Genomic DNA, 17444 nt, shown 5'->3' with positions numbered 1-17444 from the left:
AGAGCTACTAAGTGACATACTGCCTCAATAATAATATTAACAATAATAAATAATAAACCTTTATAAGAAAAATTAGAAGGGCTGGAAATATGTCTAAATAGATAAATGCATTTTCAGAACAAGTCAGATGACCTAAGTTTGATCTTTGTAACCCCAAAAGTTGTTCTCTGACCTCCAGATGTACAGTGTGGCATGTATGTGACTGAATGCTATCCACATGCACACATACATATGTACACAATATGTATGTACATACATACATACATACATACAAAACAGTTAATAGCTGAAATGTAGCTCAGTTGGTAGGAGTGCTTACCCAGCCTTGGGTCTGACTATGGTGGCACAAACCTCTGAACTTGACAGGAAGATGCTGGAGGACGAGATGGATCAGGGCTAGCCACAGACAACAAATTCAAGGCCAACCTGGGTTACAAGAGACCCTGTCTAAAAATATCATCATCAACAACAGAAAGAATTGGGCTTAGTTTGAGATGCCTGTGACACGGTAGAGCAAAGACAGGAAGGGAGCTAGGACAGAGAACCCAGTTCTGGACAGGAGAAGTCTTGTAGCTTGGAACATTTTCCCATCAGGTTTGAATGAGTCAGAAAATCCATCATCTTTCTGTTGTTGTTTTGTCTGTGTGTGAAGGGGTGTTGTTTTTTTTTTTTTTAAGACAGGGCTCTGTAGACCAGCCTGGCCTTGAACTCACAAGAGATCTACCTGCCTCTGCCTCCTGAGTGCTGTGATTAAAGGTGTGTGCCCCCATCACTGTACAACCAACCATTCTCTTTTATTATCTTTTGAATCTTAATGCATATCATCCCCCACTGCATGGAACCAGAAGCTCAAGCTTTCCAGATTCATAGTTGGGAAGACAAACTGGGTCCCCCATAACAGACGCCCTTACCCAAGATTAATTAGGAATTCAGTTGAGCCATCTTAATCTGCCCTGAGACATGTAATATGCCCTGCTCAGTAAACCTGTCTCAGGCTGCAGCCAAAGTATGAGTTTGAGCTGGCCCCTTACACAGAGTCTGTTTTTTTCTCTAAGACTTCTCTCTGGACCTTTGACCTGTCATTTTTTCCTGGATCACTTAAAAAGTAACACAAATAATGACTTGTAAGACATAAATCCTTTGAGCTCTGGACAGGATAGTGCATCTGTTAAAGAGGGCCCAGGATTGATTCCCAGCATTGTTGTGTTCCTCAAAGATGAAAACGTTCTATCCTGCAGGGGACATAAGTTGGGAGCGTAGCACCCAGCCCCTTGCATCCATCCCAACCCCCAGGCCTAGGAGTTGTATTGGTCTGGACTCCAAATCCCAGCATGCCAGGCCCTGACCCCTCCCAAGGGGTATTTAAGTGAGCTCCTAGAGGAGAAACTAGTGGTCTCTCAGAGGTTAAGAGCACTCCCCAGTAATCACATGGTGGCTCACTACTTTCTGTAATGAGATCTGGTGCCCTATTCTGGTGTGCAGGTATACATGCAGATAGAACACTGTATACATAATAATTAAATCTTAAAAAAAAAAAAAAAGTTTGCCACAAATGGCTGCTTTTGAAGGGTAACATGGGATGGGGTAAGAAACAGGGACTTTATCTCCTGACCTTTGAAAAAACTTGTCAAAATTTAGCTATTACATATAAGTTTGTAGGCATGCCAATCTTTCCTTTTTCCTCTTGACCCTAATCAGTCTTGCTAATTAGCTAAAAGGTTCAAATAGCTTCAGTTTCTATTGTGCTGAGACCCATGAAACTTTTTAATTCTGATACAGAGCCTCAGATAGCCTAGACTGTCCACCAATTTGTTGCAAAACTAAAAATTACTTTCAGCTTTTGATCTTTCTGTCTCTACCCTCTGAGGACTGGGTTTGCAGGCCCATGAGCACTGGGGTGCTGGCTGGGGACTGATTAGCTCATACTAGGCAATCAGTCTACCAGCTTCATCTCCAGTCCTGACCTGGTGTTCGCTAATACTAAGATGAGCCTTAAAGAAGTGAAACAAGCCAAGGTGTCTGTCTCACACAGTTTATTTAACAATAGGTAATAAGAAATCAAATTTAACAGTCTATACAGTGATCCAAAGTTTATATTTATAAGTAATCAACTTTAATTGCATGATTTACAACAGTTGAGGGTTTTGCTTTCTATTTTCAAGTTTTAGAGAAAATGTATGTGTGGGGGCAGAGTAAGGAAGAAAGCAAGCGAAGAAACCTCGGACATTTCCCTGTTAAAATCACCCCACTGGAGTCATTTCTTACCCTCTTTTTAAATTTTTTCCTTTGTTAGATGTAAAAATAACAAAAAAAAAATCTCTCAAGAAACAGAACCACAATATTATAATACATCAATTTGGCAGCTGCCCCTGTATGTATATTTTGAAAAAAGTCATTTTTCTCTACATGTACAAATTATCTTAATACTTGAAGTTTTACGCTCAGACTTATGGAATAGAAAATCTTCTGGAGCACAAAAGTTGACTTGAGGGGTGGAAGGAGGGTTTTTTTTTTTCTTAAATGTTTTTAAAAGAATGAACATCTTTGCACCCAGAGAAAAAAATTGGTATTTTAATATATTTATATATATTTTATATATATATATATATATAATGTAATTTTAAGTAACATTAACCCCTTTTGTCCTCTGGTTTTAGAAATGTTCTTTTTTTTTAAATTCTTCCATAAAGTGAGGAAAATAGGGAAAAATGTCAACCATCTGCACCAGTAAATAATAACTATTAATATTACATATTTTCATTAATTTAAAAAAAATAATAAAACCTATTGGAGGTGCAAGGCAGGAGCATATGGTTGGCTTCAGGCCTCAGTCGCCTCCCAGTGCACACTTGAACCACACACACAAGGGGAGAAAAACGGCTGGATTGACCAGCCATAACAAAAATATATTCTTTGTAATCTATCATCCCTCAGGCTCATCTGGCATGTTTGCTTAAACCACACACGGCTACTGCACAGTTTTTACATGTTCCAAGGAAAATTGTCTTTTAGGCTAAGAAAGATTCAAAAAAATTGTTTTCAGTACAAAAAGTCTTGTTAAGAGAAAATAATTTTTTTGCTCCCAAAATACTACAAGGTGTCTCTAGTGTATGTCTAGTGTACTCTGTGAGAGGTTTGAATTCAAGTCTGCATTATCGGTGCTCAGTCCCAGGTCCGTGGCGCTTGCACCGTGGAGGTTTGCCATGCCTGGATTGGTAGCGAGCTGTGAAAGCATTGAATTCTGGTCTGGGCTGGCAAAATGCCCTTGTTCCATGGGGTTGGCAGCCTGGGCAGCTACCAGCCCAGGATGTGGGGAACTGGTCTGTGGAGAAACATGGTGTGGAGAGGGCTGAGGCTGCATCCTCGGAGATGGGCTGGAATGGGGGGGCTGAGACTGTGGTCGCGGAGAAGGGACAGGCTGGGGAGAACGCACTTGATTGGAGAGAGAATTAGGGATCTGCTGACCTTGCAGGTGTGGGGACTGTGCCTGATTGGGGAGCATATGCTGCTGTGGACTCATTGGGTTGGGCTGAGCAGGAGATCCCATCTGTTGCTGAAGAAGTCTCTGCTGATACGCCTGCAGACTGGCTCCTGCCTCTGCCCCCAAAGCCTGGGGAAGCTGGCCCATCTGTCCCATATTCCCTTGCTGCATCTGTTGCATGTGATGCTGCATCCGCTGCTGCTGTTGCTGCTGTTGCTGCTGGGGTGGGTAGCCAATTCCTTGAGACTGCTGGAACTGGTTGTGGTTGGCCATTCCAGGGCCAATTCCGGGCCCTGCTCCCTGCTGTTGCATCATCTGACGTCTTAAGATGTCTCGGAACTGTGAAGGCATGGTGTTGTGATTCATGTTCATTTGCTGAGCTTGAGGACTCATTCCTCCCATGGGTGGCTGGAGCTGCTGCTGGGGCTGCTGCTGGGGCAAGCCAGCTCTCTGGACACCTACCTGCATAGGATTCATACTCTGCAAGGCTGGGTTGGAGTGAACACCTTGCTGACCAGGCATGGTAGGTGGTTGCAGTCCTGGCTGTCCCTGAGGCATGCCAGGCTGTCCAGGGAGAGGTTGTGAATTAGAGTTGGCATACTTGGCAGCCCGCTGCTTGATAAATGCAGCCAACAGTTGGGGGCTGGAGTGAAGGATACTAAGCACCTGTTGCTGCTGTAAGGGAGAACTGGGAGACCTGAGAGTCCGCAAAAGGTTTTGTAAGGCTTGTTGAGACACAGTGCCTGGTTTGAGAGGGCTCACACCTACTTGACCCAATCCTGGCTGTTGAGGCATGTTTAACGGCTGACCATGCTGGGCCACTGACATCATTGCAGGCCTCGGCATCCCTGAAGGCATCTGCTGTGGCTGAGAAATTCCTCCTTGGGCCCAAGGTGATTGCTGTTGCATTCCTGTGGGACCCATTCCTGGATCCAAATGCCCACCAGGACCTCTGGCCATAGGAGGCGGGTTCATACCCATAGGAGTCATGGGCGTCATCTGGGGCATCTGGTGCTGGATCGGCCTTTGGAAAATTTGTACATGAGCCATCTGTCGTTGTGTCTCTGCTGCCCTCTGAATCTGCATTGCCATTTCTACTGCTGCAGGTGGAGGTCCTGGAAGTGGGGGTTGGGCAGTCTGAGGTGGGGTTGGTGGGGTCACCTGGCCTGCTGCCTTACCCTGGGACACAGGGCCAGTAGTTTGAGTCCTGGGCAAGTAGGGTGGCATGTTGTTGGGAGGCGTGGGCTGAGGTTGAGAAGTAGGTTGGGGCTGAGGTGTCTGTGGGGTGGCTGGCTGTTGGCCAGTAGGGGTGGTTGGAGTAGCAGGAGTTGGGGACGGCAGACCCTGCTGCTGCCCCGCCACACCAGTCCGCTGCATGCTGGCCATCCTCCTGCGGAGCATCTGAGCCTGCTGGAGCCGGTGCTGCAGCTGTTGCTGCCGGAGCTTTTGCTTGATGTTGAGGCAGAATGGCACCGGACATTTGTTCTCCTGGCAGTGCTTGGCATGGTAGCAGCAGAGGGCAATAAGCTGTTTACAGATGGGGCATCCACCATTAGTTTTCCGCTTGCAGCCTTTGGTGTGCTGCACGACCCTCTTCATCTTCTGGCAGGAAGGCAGAGAACAGTTGGCATTGCGGCACTGGCACGCATGTACCAGAGACTGTATGCAGCGTTGGATGCTCAGGCGGCGAGAATCTCCTGGGCTCTGTGTGGCTGCTGCTTGCTGGTTGTTGCTCTCATCATCCAAGCCAAGACCTAGTTTCTCCATTTTGTGGTCATGATTTTTAGTGTTATAACAGGTGATACACAGGTCATAATCCTGGAAGGGAAAACAAGATGAAGGTCAACTCTGCAAGACTGAAATAATTCGAAATCATTATATATATTTTGCTTGAGCTAGAAAAGCTCCTTTTATAAAAAGATAAAATCACTGGGCGGTGGCAGCACACGCCTTTAATCCCAACACTTGGGAGGCAGTTCTCTTTGAGTTCAAGGCCAGCCTGGTCTACAAGAGCTAGTTCCAGGACAGGCTCCAAAGCTACGGAAGATTCTGTCTCAGAAAACCAAAAAAGGTAAAATCATTCTCTTCAGCTCTGTCACTTCCCACAAGAGCACGTGTTTTGTTTTTTTAAACCACATGTCTATATCACAACTCAAGACAATGGGGACCAATGTGTCCTGTCCTGTCCTTCCCACAAAATAGCACCTACCTCACACACAGTGCAATGCCAGCGAGTCTCCACATGGTGCTTGCACTCGTTGCAGGTGTAGACAAATCGATCTTGACTCTGTGTATGGAGTTCCACCAGCATACACATGGTAGACCACTGGGCTCTTCGCAGTGAAGAGAATTCCAGGTGTTTATCCCTTGCTAGAGTGAGGAATGCATCTCTACCATCCATTAAGTCACAAGGGATGAGAGGGTCAGGATCAACAATGGGAGGCAGAGAGTTGGGTGCAGGACAAGCGATGAGGCGGATTACAAAGAAGACCTGCCAAGAGACAAGCTCATTGTGACTCTGGAACTACAATACCACTGCAGCAAAAAGGCACCAGAGAGGGCCATAACAGAAGAGTGGGTTCAGGGGTTAAATGACAGTCATACTTCCCCTATCCCTGTTCACTGAGACTTGAGTACAATAAAGAACCTAAAACTCAAGCCAGACAGTGAAGGCGCATACCTTTACTCCCAGCACTCAGGAGGCAGAGGCAGGTGGATCTGAGTTTAGAGGTCAGCTTGGTCTACAAAGAGTTACAGGATAGCCTGGACTGTTAAACAGAGAAACCGTATCTCAAAATACAAACAAAAACCAAACCAAAAGAACCCTTAAAGCTAATATTCTGTTACTTCATTTCAGTATTATCTTCAAAATAGGAACAGTCTAGGGCTGGGTGTGGTTGACACAGACAGACCTTTAATCCCAGCACTCTGAAGTCAGAATCAGGTGCTTTCTGTGAGTTTGACACATATCTGGTCTACAAAATTAGAACAAAATTAAAGGCTAGGCTAACAACCAAAAATAACAAAACAAACCAAACAACAGACTAGCTCAAGGACAGCACACATACAGTGAATAGTATACCTTAAGATGGGGTCTGTGGTTTAACCTGAATCTAACTACAGAAAAGCATCAACTCAAATCTTAATGGAGATACGCCCATGGCATGAAAAAAGGCCGAGACCACTGCGAAGACGTGGCAACTCAACACAATTAAAATCAGTTTGGATGTTTTTCTTAGAAGGTACTTGCTAAAGTACAGAGAACAAATAAAAAGAAAATGGCACAGAAAGTCTACAAAGCTTTTTAAGTTACCAATTTAAAATATTTATGTGCATCAGTACTTTGCCTGAATGTATATCGGATGAACCACTGGTGTGCCTTATATCCAGGGTCAGAAGATGAACGGCCATGCCTCAACCTCTACTACAGGCTAGTTCTGGAGAGACTGAAAGTCTGTATAAGTTAGCATAAAGACCTACACTATACTACAACAGGCATTTTTGCTTCTGCTATCCCATTGCAAAGGCCAAGTCATGAACTTGTAATACACACCCATAGCCTGAGATTCTAGCTTCTAAGATTAGATGGTGTAAGTCAAATCAATTACCATTAGTTAGCTTTCTCAGATAGTATTTTACCCTCAAAATTGGTTCAGGCTATTAGTAGTATATTCTGATAGTGGCATCCACTAGAATGCAGTGGCATGGCTGAAGGGATGGATATCACTCAAGCAGTTAAAACATTTTCTGTTTTACAACCAAAGTCTATACACATACTCTTTTCATCCCAGTCACCCCTCAAGACATTTCTGCCCTCCTCATTTTCAGCAACCTAGAGTTCTCATTACAGTGTCAGTTGGGGTGGGCACTCGCCTGCCACACACACACCTTTACCCTGAAGGCTGACTCTCACCTCTTTATGCTTTTCCATGGTGGCATACAGTTTCTGAGACAGGTCATTAGACACATTGGGCATACCAGGTTTCTTCTTATTGCCCCTACTCAGGCTGCTTTTGTTTTTGCTGGTTTTCTTGTTATTCTTCTTCTTAGCATTTTTGCTGTCTCCTTTTGTTACCTGTAAGGCAGCACAAAGAACAAATGAAAATGTGAGGTTGCTAGGATGGATCTGGAAATAAGACTGAAGGTATAACAGACTTTCCTTTCAAACAGGATATTACACTCTTAGCTAATACTTTTATTTCTCTAGAAACTCATCGTCCACTCCTTTTTAATCAGGTTCTTTTTAACTCACAAGCTACTTGATGCTTAAATATTCTTTTATTTATTTAGCTGTATGAGTACTTATGTCACGTGTGTGTGTAGGCACTTTCAGAGGCTCTTTGAATCCAAAACTGGAGTTTAAGACAGTTATGAGCTTCCTGGGTTCGATGCAAGGAACAGAACAGAACTGGGATCCTCTGTAAGAGCAGCAAGTGCTCTTGAATAGAGTCACTTCTCCCAATTACCTCCTTCCTAGTAAAAACCCCAAGCTTCATTAAAGAAATGAAAACTTGTAAACTTTATCTAGAAAACTCCTATTTTGATGGCCAGTATTGACGCATGCCCTTAATCCCAGGACTTGGGAGGCAGAGGCGGGCAGTTCTGAGTTTAGTGAACCATGAAAGCCATGAAGCATGGAAGAGGGAATCAGCAAGCAGGCTTTGGTTTCCCCTTTCACCCACAATCTATCAACGAATTGAACCAAAGGTTAAAGCATTTTGGAGAGTGGGACAGTGGTGTCGTGGTCTTTTAATACTAGCACTTGGGGGGGGGGGGGGGGGGCAAAATCTGGTAGACTGAAAGAAATTAAAAAAGGAAACAGATTTGTGTCACGAAGTTCAGCTCAGTCTTAAACTGACCCTCCTGTCTCTACCTCCCAAATACTGAGATTACTGCCGTGCTTGGCTTAAGAGTCTTTTGTTTTGATTTTTGATGCTAGAGAGTGAACTTTATCTAGGGCCCTTGCATGTATCTGTGTTTATGTGTGGGGACCACAGCACAAAGGTGTGGAGGTAAGAGCAATATATGGGAGCCAGATCTCTGTTTCTGTTTCAACCATGTGGGTCCAAGGAGTGAACTCAGGGCTAAGTGGCTAAAGGCCTTTACTCAGAGCCATCTTACCTGTCCAAGCATTTTTTTGGACATGGTTTTGATACGTAGAACTCAGAAATATCTTTCTGTCTCTGCCTCTTGAATGTGAAAAAGTTGTGTATCACCAGGCCAGTCAGCCCTGACTTAAGTTAAAACCCAGAACACTGTGTAAGTGATCAATAACTGAAGAAGGTACTAAGCCAGGTTCTACAAACAGACAAGTTAAATGAGAATCTTATACTTTAGAAGGTTTCTTTAAAAAAAAAAAAAAAAGCAGGGAAAGGCTGTGTTGATACAATATCTCAGTGACAAAGAACCTGCTTAGTAGCAACATGGTAGCCTGGATGTGATCCTTAGCACTTCTAGAAAAATACAACAGAGAGGATATGCAGTCTACAAAGCTTATACCAGTCATAATTTGGCTAGTAAAAGTATTTTTGCTATATACTTTTTCAGGAGCTTCAGCGCCCAGGATACTACCAGTTAGAATTACAATGACCCTTTGTTCTAAGATAGGGTCAACTATTCAGCCAAGGTAGGCCTTGAACTATGTTGCTGCCAAGGCCGACTGAGAGCTGAGAGTAAGATGTGTGCAGAAAACTAAGTTGAAAGTATAAACCCCTAGACAGGCAGTAGTAGCACAGACCCTAGAGGCAGAGAAGTCTCTTGAGTTCAAGGCCAGCAAGGTCTACAAAGGACAGCCAGGGCTACTTGCTTACAGGGTCTTGAACACAAACAAAAACAGTGTAAACTCCTTTCTGTATTATCAGATTATCAAGGTAGACACTGCAGAGAGAAAAGGCCCTTACATCAGTACTCTCATTGCTGGTGTTCTCTTCCCTTTTTCTCTCTTCCTCTTCCTGTTCAAGTTCTTTAATGCTTTCTTCCAGAACATTGGGCCAGAAATCACCTTCAAAATAGGGTAACTCTTTTGCACTTGTTAATCGATCTTCAGTAGCTTGTTTTAAAATATCCTGTTTAAAACAAAAACAAAAAACCCAAGTAATTACAATCAGGAATTTCTAAGCTTTTTGTTTTTCTTTCTTATAAATTATTCATTACATATATACAGTGTTCTGTTTACACGTATGCTTGTACACTAGAAGAGGAAACCAGACCTCATTTTAGATGGTTGATAGCCACCATGTGGTTGCTGGAAATTGAACTCAGGACCTCTGGAAGAACAGCTTTCATTGTACGACAAAAATGGCAAAGTTCTCTAAGGAACATGCCAGACAAACAATGAGAACGCGTTTTAAATTATACCAATATACTTCCTTCTTTGAGACAGGGTCTCACTATGTACCAGTGGCTGGCCTGGACCCCATTATGTAGAACAGACTGGCCTCAGAACTCACAGAGATCCACCTACTTCAGTCTCTTAAGTGCTAGGATTAAGGGCGTGCATCACCATGCTGAGTTCTTTGCTTTTTTCCCCCAGTTCTTTTAGAGACAAGGTGTCACTACATAGTCCAGGATGGCTGGAATTCCCTACATAGATGAGCCTGGCACATGCCTTTAGTCCCAGCACTCGGGAGGTAGAGAAAGGCAGATCTCTGTGAGTTCGAGCTCAGCCTGGTCTACAAGAGTTGGTTTCATGACAGGCTCCAAAGTTACATAGAAATCCTATCTCAAAGAAAAAAAAAAAGAGGAGATATACACACACACATACACACTTCAATGAAATAAAAATAAATTAATAAATTAGCATAATTATAGCAATCACATGTTATAAGTCAGAACAGAAGACTTGTCAGAGAGGACAGAAAATAGCAAGAATATTATTTCCAAGTTCAAACTGACCTTATAGTCATGGACAATACGTTCTGATACAGCCTTGTCAAGCATCTTTTTGTACCATTCCTGTAGGCGCTTTGGCTTTGGGATCTTCTGATCAGGAGGGTGACAATGGAAGATATAGTCATCCCCTTCACTTGGTGGACATGCCCAAATATGCCCTGTTGTATATCTAAAAACATGAAGATATGGAATATCATGATAAATGATATCAAGAAGATATCATTTGTGCTAGAGAAAGTTATAAGTAGTCGAAGCCATAGGTGCATACCACTGCACACAAGCAGTGATACATTTTAAACCACAGGGTGAAACACAGACAGAAATGCTTATTTTCTCAAGAAGACCAAAGCCCAGATCCAAATTCTTAGGCCAGAAGTAGGTCTAACCTATGCACTAACAGTTCTTGTACTACCTACTTGTTTTGAAAGGCCAAGGAGTGCTGTGAATTTCATTTAAAAAGGCTGACTTAGTTCTTGATCCTAAAATCTGTACTTTAAGATCAAAAGACAACTATATTGCAAAGGAATAGGAACCCATCATAACAGAAATTACATGCAAGGTAAACTGCTAGGAGTAATCTCCTATGAGTAAGATGGTAGTCTCTAGGATATATGTACCTTCAGATCTTAACTTATGAATGAACTTGAACTTCCAAGCTCCAAGCCTCCCTCCCATGTGCTGAAACTGTAAGTGCAAACCATCACATTCAACTTGTTTCCAATCTTTACACCGAAGTACAAAAGGATCAAGGGAAATGTTCATTTTCATAAGTAATGAACAACTTTTTCCCCCACAATTTTATTTATGTACATTGGTGTGAGAGTGTCAGATCTTCTAGAACTGTTTTGAGTTACCACATGGGTGCTGAAAAATGAACCCAAGTCCTCTGGAAGAGCAGCCAATGCTCTTAAACTGTTGAGCCAGCTCTCAAGTCAATATCAATAACTTTTAATACAAACTGTAAACACAATGGTTTAACTCAACAGAATGGAACTAAAGGATTAGTGAAGTAGGAAACAGGTAACATCAGATTCATATCAGAGATCTAACAAGTCATGGCTTCACTATATCACAACAAACATGAGAAAGCCAAATACATACTTACACATTTCCACATTATTTTTAAAAGATAGTAATTATTAATATGCTTACCCCAATTTCTTGACATATTCTAAATATCCAATTAGAATTTCATGATAGACTGCGGTCCTCAAGCATTTAGGACGGAAGAAATGAACACTATCGAGGTAAGATATGTATACTCTCCTATATCAAAAACAGGGAGAGAAAAATCTCTATCACTTATTAAGTTATTATTTACATGGCTAAAAACATCTACTTCCTTTCCTGTGCTTTTATAAATTATCATAGGAAAATTAGAGATTGTGGCTTTGTGGGGACCAGACTTGGCAATGGCTTCCATGTAATTTTTACCTGGTACATGCTATACATATCAAGTTTCATTCAGTGTGCTTTTGTATTAGTTATAGTATGAACCCAATCTCCCTGCCATTCCCTGCCCAACAAAAAGAGAGGTTGGTCACAGTAAGTCAGTCCTACCTTTGGTTGGGTGGGGGGCAGTCAGAGCCATACTCTTGAACATGCATGCCAAAGAAACATAAGTCAACACCATCGATTTCTTCAAAGGCAAAAAGGGCCTTAGTTCGGTATGGAAAAGATTCTGCCATCTCTCCACTATCTACAAACCTACACATATCAGATAAAGAAAACCACAAATTATTCAGATGGAAATTATCAACAGTAACTGAGAATGCACAACTGTAGCTCTTCAAGAGTAGAAATGAAAATTATTAAACACCTTGCTTTCATGCCTGGTTTCACCTCTACAGTTTTGTCAGAAGCATGAACAACCCTAACAGTGACCTCTCCTGATTCAGGATGATTTTGTCGCCTTAGGAAGTCATTCACTCGATTCTCCAGAAAGGTACCAAGTCTGGTAGGCGGCAATCCTAGGAATATAAAAGTTAAAAGTTACCAAGGTGTAGCCCTGGGCTCAATTCCAAGTATTAAAGATTAGAAAGAAAGTTACCATGGTTTAAATTTTTACTGTCAATTTTGAGGTGCATGTACAAACCTGAAGCATTGATTTGTTTTTCTAGACAGGATTCATTTTTGTAGCCCTAACTGCCCTGGACTCACTCTGTAGACCAGGCTGGACTCGAACTCAAGATTATCTGCCTGCCTCTGCCTCAGGAGTGTGGGGTTAAAGGCGTGTACCACCACTACATAGACTGTATTTGATTTTTTTTTAAATATTTATTTATTTTTATTATGTATACAATATTCTGTCTGTGTATATGCCTGAAGGCCAGAAGAGGATGTCAGACCTCTTTACAGATGGTTGTGAGGCACCATGTGGTTGCTGGGAATTGAACTCAGGACCTTTGGAAGAGCAGGCAATGCTCTTAACCACTGAGCCATCTCTCCAGCCCTGTATTTGATTTTTAATACAGTAAGGTAACTCTGATATCCTATCCCTCGGCACACAGGCTTAAATAACAAATTACCTCTACAGTGCCAAAGGGGGGAAACCGAATACTCCTGCGACAATAACTCTAGTCAATCACTTTACACTTGGCCCACATTGTGACATGTGCCAGGACAAGAATAAATACAGGGGAAGGGCGGGGGGTGATTATTAACCAAAGTCCCTTCTAAAGGGTTTTTGTACTTCAAAGACAGGGTTTATCTATGTAACAGCCCAGGGAGTCCTAGAACTCGCTCTATAGACCAGGCTGGCATTGAACTCAAAGAGATCTGCCTGCCTCTGTCTCCCAGTGCTGGGATTAAAGGTGCTGGGCCACCACCGCCTCATTAAAAGGTTCATTTTTATACTTCGTTATGCTATAATGTGATTTTGGCTTAAAAAAAATATTTTTCTTTTTTGAAAGAGGGTCTCACTACTTAGCCAAGATTTGCCTCAAACTCAGAGATCCGCTTGCTTCTAGAATACAGGGATTAATAAGTATGTGCTGTAACACTTGGAACATTTAAAACTAATTCATTTTGACCAGTTCCAATTTCACTAGTATTTAGGCAGCTGGGATTAAAGGCATGAACCACCACCACTTGGCTATATAATTTTTTTAAACCAGGGTTTACCTCAAATAATAATACTTGGGGCTGGAGTTGTAGCAGGAGGGGGCTGTGTCCCACTACCCGGCTAGCTTACTCCAGAAATAACCACACAGAAATTGTATTGATTTAATTACTGCCTGGCCCATGAGATCTAGCCTCTTTTTGGCCTACTCTCACATCCTGATCTAACCCATTTTTGTTAATCTGTCACCACGAGGTGGTGGCTTACTGGAAAAGATTTAGCATATTTGACTTGGCAACTTTATGGTGGCTCTCTGTGTGTCTTTTTTCTCCCAGCATTTACTTTCATTTTCCCAACTATCGAAGTTCTGCACTATCAAAAGGCAAAGGCAGTTTCTTTATTTAACCAGTAAAAATAACACAAATACAAAAGGACCTCCTACACCAGGCTGGAGATATGGCTCAGCAGTTAAGAGCCCTGGCTGCTCTTCCAGAAGAACCGGGTTCAATACCTAGCACCCACACAGCAGCTCTGTCTGTTAACTCCAGTTCCAGGGGATGTGACACCTGCACACCAAAGCACATAAAATAAAATTAAATAATTTAAAATAATACTTACTTTTAGCAGAAAACTTGTTTTCTTTCCTAGCACGTGCGGTTTTCTTTAAACAGCCATCACAGACAAACCTAAAATGTAAAGTAGGAAAATTACTTATATAACATAAAATTCAAGTACCATGCAACAAAAATCTATCAGTAAGCTTAAAACAACAACAACAACAAAAGCAACACCACCAACGTGGCACAAAAAATTCCTATATATAACAGTTAATGTAACCAGTATACAAACTGGGTTTTTTCTAGAAAGCAGGCTTTGCGTTCTAGTGTACAGAAGAGTTTATCTCAACTGGGAACGGGAGACAGGAAGACCAGGAGCAGCTCCTGGCCAGCCTGGGCTACAATGAAACAACCTCAAAAATACCACCACTAACAAAAAAAAAATGTGTGGGTTACTTGGGGACACCAGAAAAAGCCTTTGGATTCCTCGGAACAAAAGTTACTTGTAGTTGTGAGTTGCTGACTTGGGCGCTGAGAACTGAACTATGTTCTTCTCTAAGAGTTATATACTTTAAGCCCCATTAATATATTATCAATGATTGTCTTTTTTTCCCCCGTTAACTTTATGTGCACTGAAACTTTATGATTCGTTAATTTATGAACATTGAAAATGTTCAATCCTCTAGAACTAGAGTTACGATGGTTGTAAGCTGTCATGTGGGTGCTGGGATTTGAACTCAGGTCCTCTGTAAGAGCAGCCAATACTCTTAACCATTAAGGCACCTCTCAGACCCCTCAGTGATTGTCTTTAACAAGTTGGTTGACCTTAAGTTCTAATCGCAATCTTATCAAGAACGTCTCTCTGTCTGTCTCTGTCTCTCTCACACATATTAGTATTTTGTCTGTATATATGTCCGTGTGAGGGTGTCAGATCTTTGGACTTAGGGACAGTAGCTGCCATGAGGGGTGTTGGGAATTGAACCTGGGTCCTCTGGAAGAACAGTCAGTGATCTTAACCACTGAGCCATCTCTCTAGCCTCTCAGGCATGTCTCTTAAACATGAATGTTTAAGGACAAGTGACAGAAAATTGAAAGGTTACCACTGACAATCACTTATTGGCAATTTCAGATAAATTAAATTATCCTTTCCTTTCCGTTCATCCTCTTAGCTGTTATCAACAATTACTCTAATTGTTATATACAGTGAGGAGATCCCATCCCCTACAATACAAACTTGACGCTTGAACTTGTTTTTCATGGGAAATAAACATTAGCTTCTCTCTCACAAAATAAGAGGCATCCTTTCTAAATGTCATTGGACATCCTATGAGTCTATACCATAGTACAGCTATGTAACTTACTGGTCCCCCAATCCTACCAAAAGAGTCAATTAATATACCATTCCAAGTAGATGTTTCAAGAAGGAAGCATTCCTTGGCTTTTTAGCAACACCTGTACCCTTTTAAAATTAGTAGTATTTTAAAAATAATTTTCAAGTCTGGCAAATTTAGTTATAACCAACAGTGGCTTTAGTTTAGCATTCTTTTATGGAGACAGGTTTTTATTGTGTTGTTCAGATTATATATAAAATACACACAAACACACACAAATAAAATGTGTATAGATTATCTGCTACCAAAGGCTGTCTAGCTATTACAGGTGTTTTGGATGTGCTTTATCCAGTCAGGCAGTGTCAGGACAGAACCCAGAGCCCAACTCTGTGGCAGAAATCTGTTATAACAGTAAGTCAGATTCTGATCCCAAAAAAAATACTTAGAAGACTGTAACTTTGTCCAGGTATGGTGAGGCACAGCTTTGATCCTGTAAGACTTTAAGACAATCCTGAAGCCATTTTTGACAATTCTGAATCCTCTCAGCCTCTGTGCCATAGTGCTTCCCCTCCTCCCCTGGGAACCAAGGACCTAACAGCTACACTCACATGTACTCAGTTCCTGAACAATTACCCATATACGTATGTTTTGATTCAGTCCCCTGGGAAACGGGGTCAAAATGACCTCTTACCTCATCTGATCTGGCAACAGCTCTCCAGTCAATTATTGGTAATAGCCCTTTCAAATAAGCCAATCAGAATAGTCAAAGAACAACCCGCTTGCTTCTGTGGCCCCTTTAAAAGTAGACTGCAGGGGCTGGAGAAATGGCTCAACAGTTAAGAGCAATGACTGCTCTTCCTGAGGACCCAGGTTCAATTCCCAGCACCCACCTGGCAGCTCACAACTGTCTGAAAATCCAGTTCCAGGGGATGATACCTTCACACCAATGCACATAAAATAGAGTTAAATAAACCATAAAAATATTTAAAAAAAAAAGTAGACTGTACCAGCTATTAGAGGTCCCTCACCTTCCCGAATGCTGGGGGACCCTGTCATGACAGAATTAATAAAATCCTCATGCTTTTGCATCGGCTGTGGTGTGTGAGATGGTCTCTGAGGGCGACTCCTTCTTGGTGTTTGGACGCTAGAGTCCAACAATCCCAGCACTCAGGCCAGAAAAAAAGACGGGAAAAGCCTGGTCTACATAGCATGTTCCGAGTTACTAAGAGCCACACAGTGAGACCCTAACTAGAACAAAATCAACCAATAATTTTGAACATTAATACAGCCATGGATAAGAATGTTCATGGAAAGTAAACAAAATACTTCTGGCCCATGTCCTAGGACTCACCCAGTTGGCCAGATGATCTCATGGTGAAGGACACAGATCTGATGCATCTTTCTTCCACATTCTGTACACTCAACAAACCTAGAAAAGAAAACAACCAATTCTCAGACTGATCTTGAATCATCTTCACCAAATGAAATCTTCAGTATCTCCCATCAAGTCTAACAATTCAACAGACAACCAACTGTCATGCCAAAGAATTAAAAATTAGTTTAGTGGAGATTTTTGGCTTTAATGTTATAGGTAAAGCAAATTTCAAAATCATTAAAGCAATCTAAATGTGTTAAACAATCTAAACTTCCAATCCAGAAGGAGAGTGAGAGAAGGTAACTGCTGAGAGTGTAGAGTCATCCCACCCCATTATCAGAGAAAATAGAAGGACCTGTGCTTTTTAAATTTTTCTTCCCCTAGATCTGAGGATGGAATATAGGGTCTTGTGTTTGCTAGCAAGCACTCTACCACTGAGCTAAATTCCCAACTCCAGGATCATTCTCTATATGCACTGGAAATTCAGAGAGGTGAAGAATACAGCCCTGGGCAGAAGTAGTTTGATGTTTGAAAGGGAACAATGAGGGGCTGGAGAGATGGCTCAGTGGTTAAGAGCACTGACTGCTCTTCCCGAGGACCCAGGTTCAATTCCCAGCACCCACATGGCAGCTCACAACTGTCTGTAATTCCAGTTCCAGGGGATCTGACACCTTCACACCAATGCACATAAAATGAAGTTAAATAAACCATTAAAAAAGGGGGGCGGAACAATGAGTAACACTCACTG

The 17444-nt window shown here is 42.1% G+C and overlaps 1 protein-coding gene across 1 annotated transcript in view; it reads right to left on the bottom strand.

Moving 5' to 3' along the window:
- Nucleotides 1–2016: 2016 nt before the first annotated feature.
- The window catches only part of LOC121461086 (histone acetyltransferase p300), a 65843-nt gene continuing 50415 nt past the window's right edge, over nucleotides 2017–17444 (bottom strand). The window contains exons 22-31 of the mRNA XM_041671850.1: nucleotides 16673–16750; nucleotides 14052–14119; nucleotides 12192–12342; nucleotides 11933–12079; nucleotides 11525–11638; nucleotides 10376–10541; nucleotides 9382–9546; nucleotides 7395–7556; nucleotides 5691–5972; nucleotides 2017–5299 (exon numbers count right to left, since the gene is read on the bottom strand). Of these exons, the coding sequence (XP_041527784.1) occupies nucleotides 3104–5299; nucleotides 5691–5972; nucleotides 7395–7556; nucleotides 9382–9546; nucleotides 10376–10541; nucleotides 11525–11638; nucleotides 11933–12079; nucleotides 12192–12342; nucleotides 14052–14119; nucleotides 16673–16750 (3529 nt within the window). The 3' untranslated portion in view covers nucleotides 2017–3103. The remainder of the gene's footprint in view (nucleotides 5300–5690; nucleotides 5973–7394; nucleotides 7557–9381; nucleotides 9547–10375; nucleotides 10542–11524; nucleotides 11639–11932; nucleotides 12080–12191; nucleotides 12343–14051; nucleotides 14120–16672; nucleotides 16751–17444) is intronic.

This window comes from Microtus oregoni, unplaced genomic scaffold (genome assembly GCF_018167655.1).
Source record: "Microtus oregoni isolate MIOR12 unplaced genomic scaffold, Mior012 000022F_ref0000154, whole genome shotgun sequence".
NCBI classification, from domain to species: domain Eukaryota; kingdom Metazoa; phylum Chordata; class Mammalia; order Rodentia; family Cricetidae; genus Microtus; species Microtus oregoni.
Note: the sequence above shows the minus strand (reverse complement) of the source record. Positions and strands in the feature narration are given on the sequence as shown.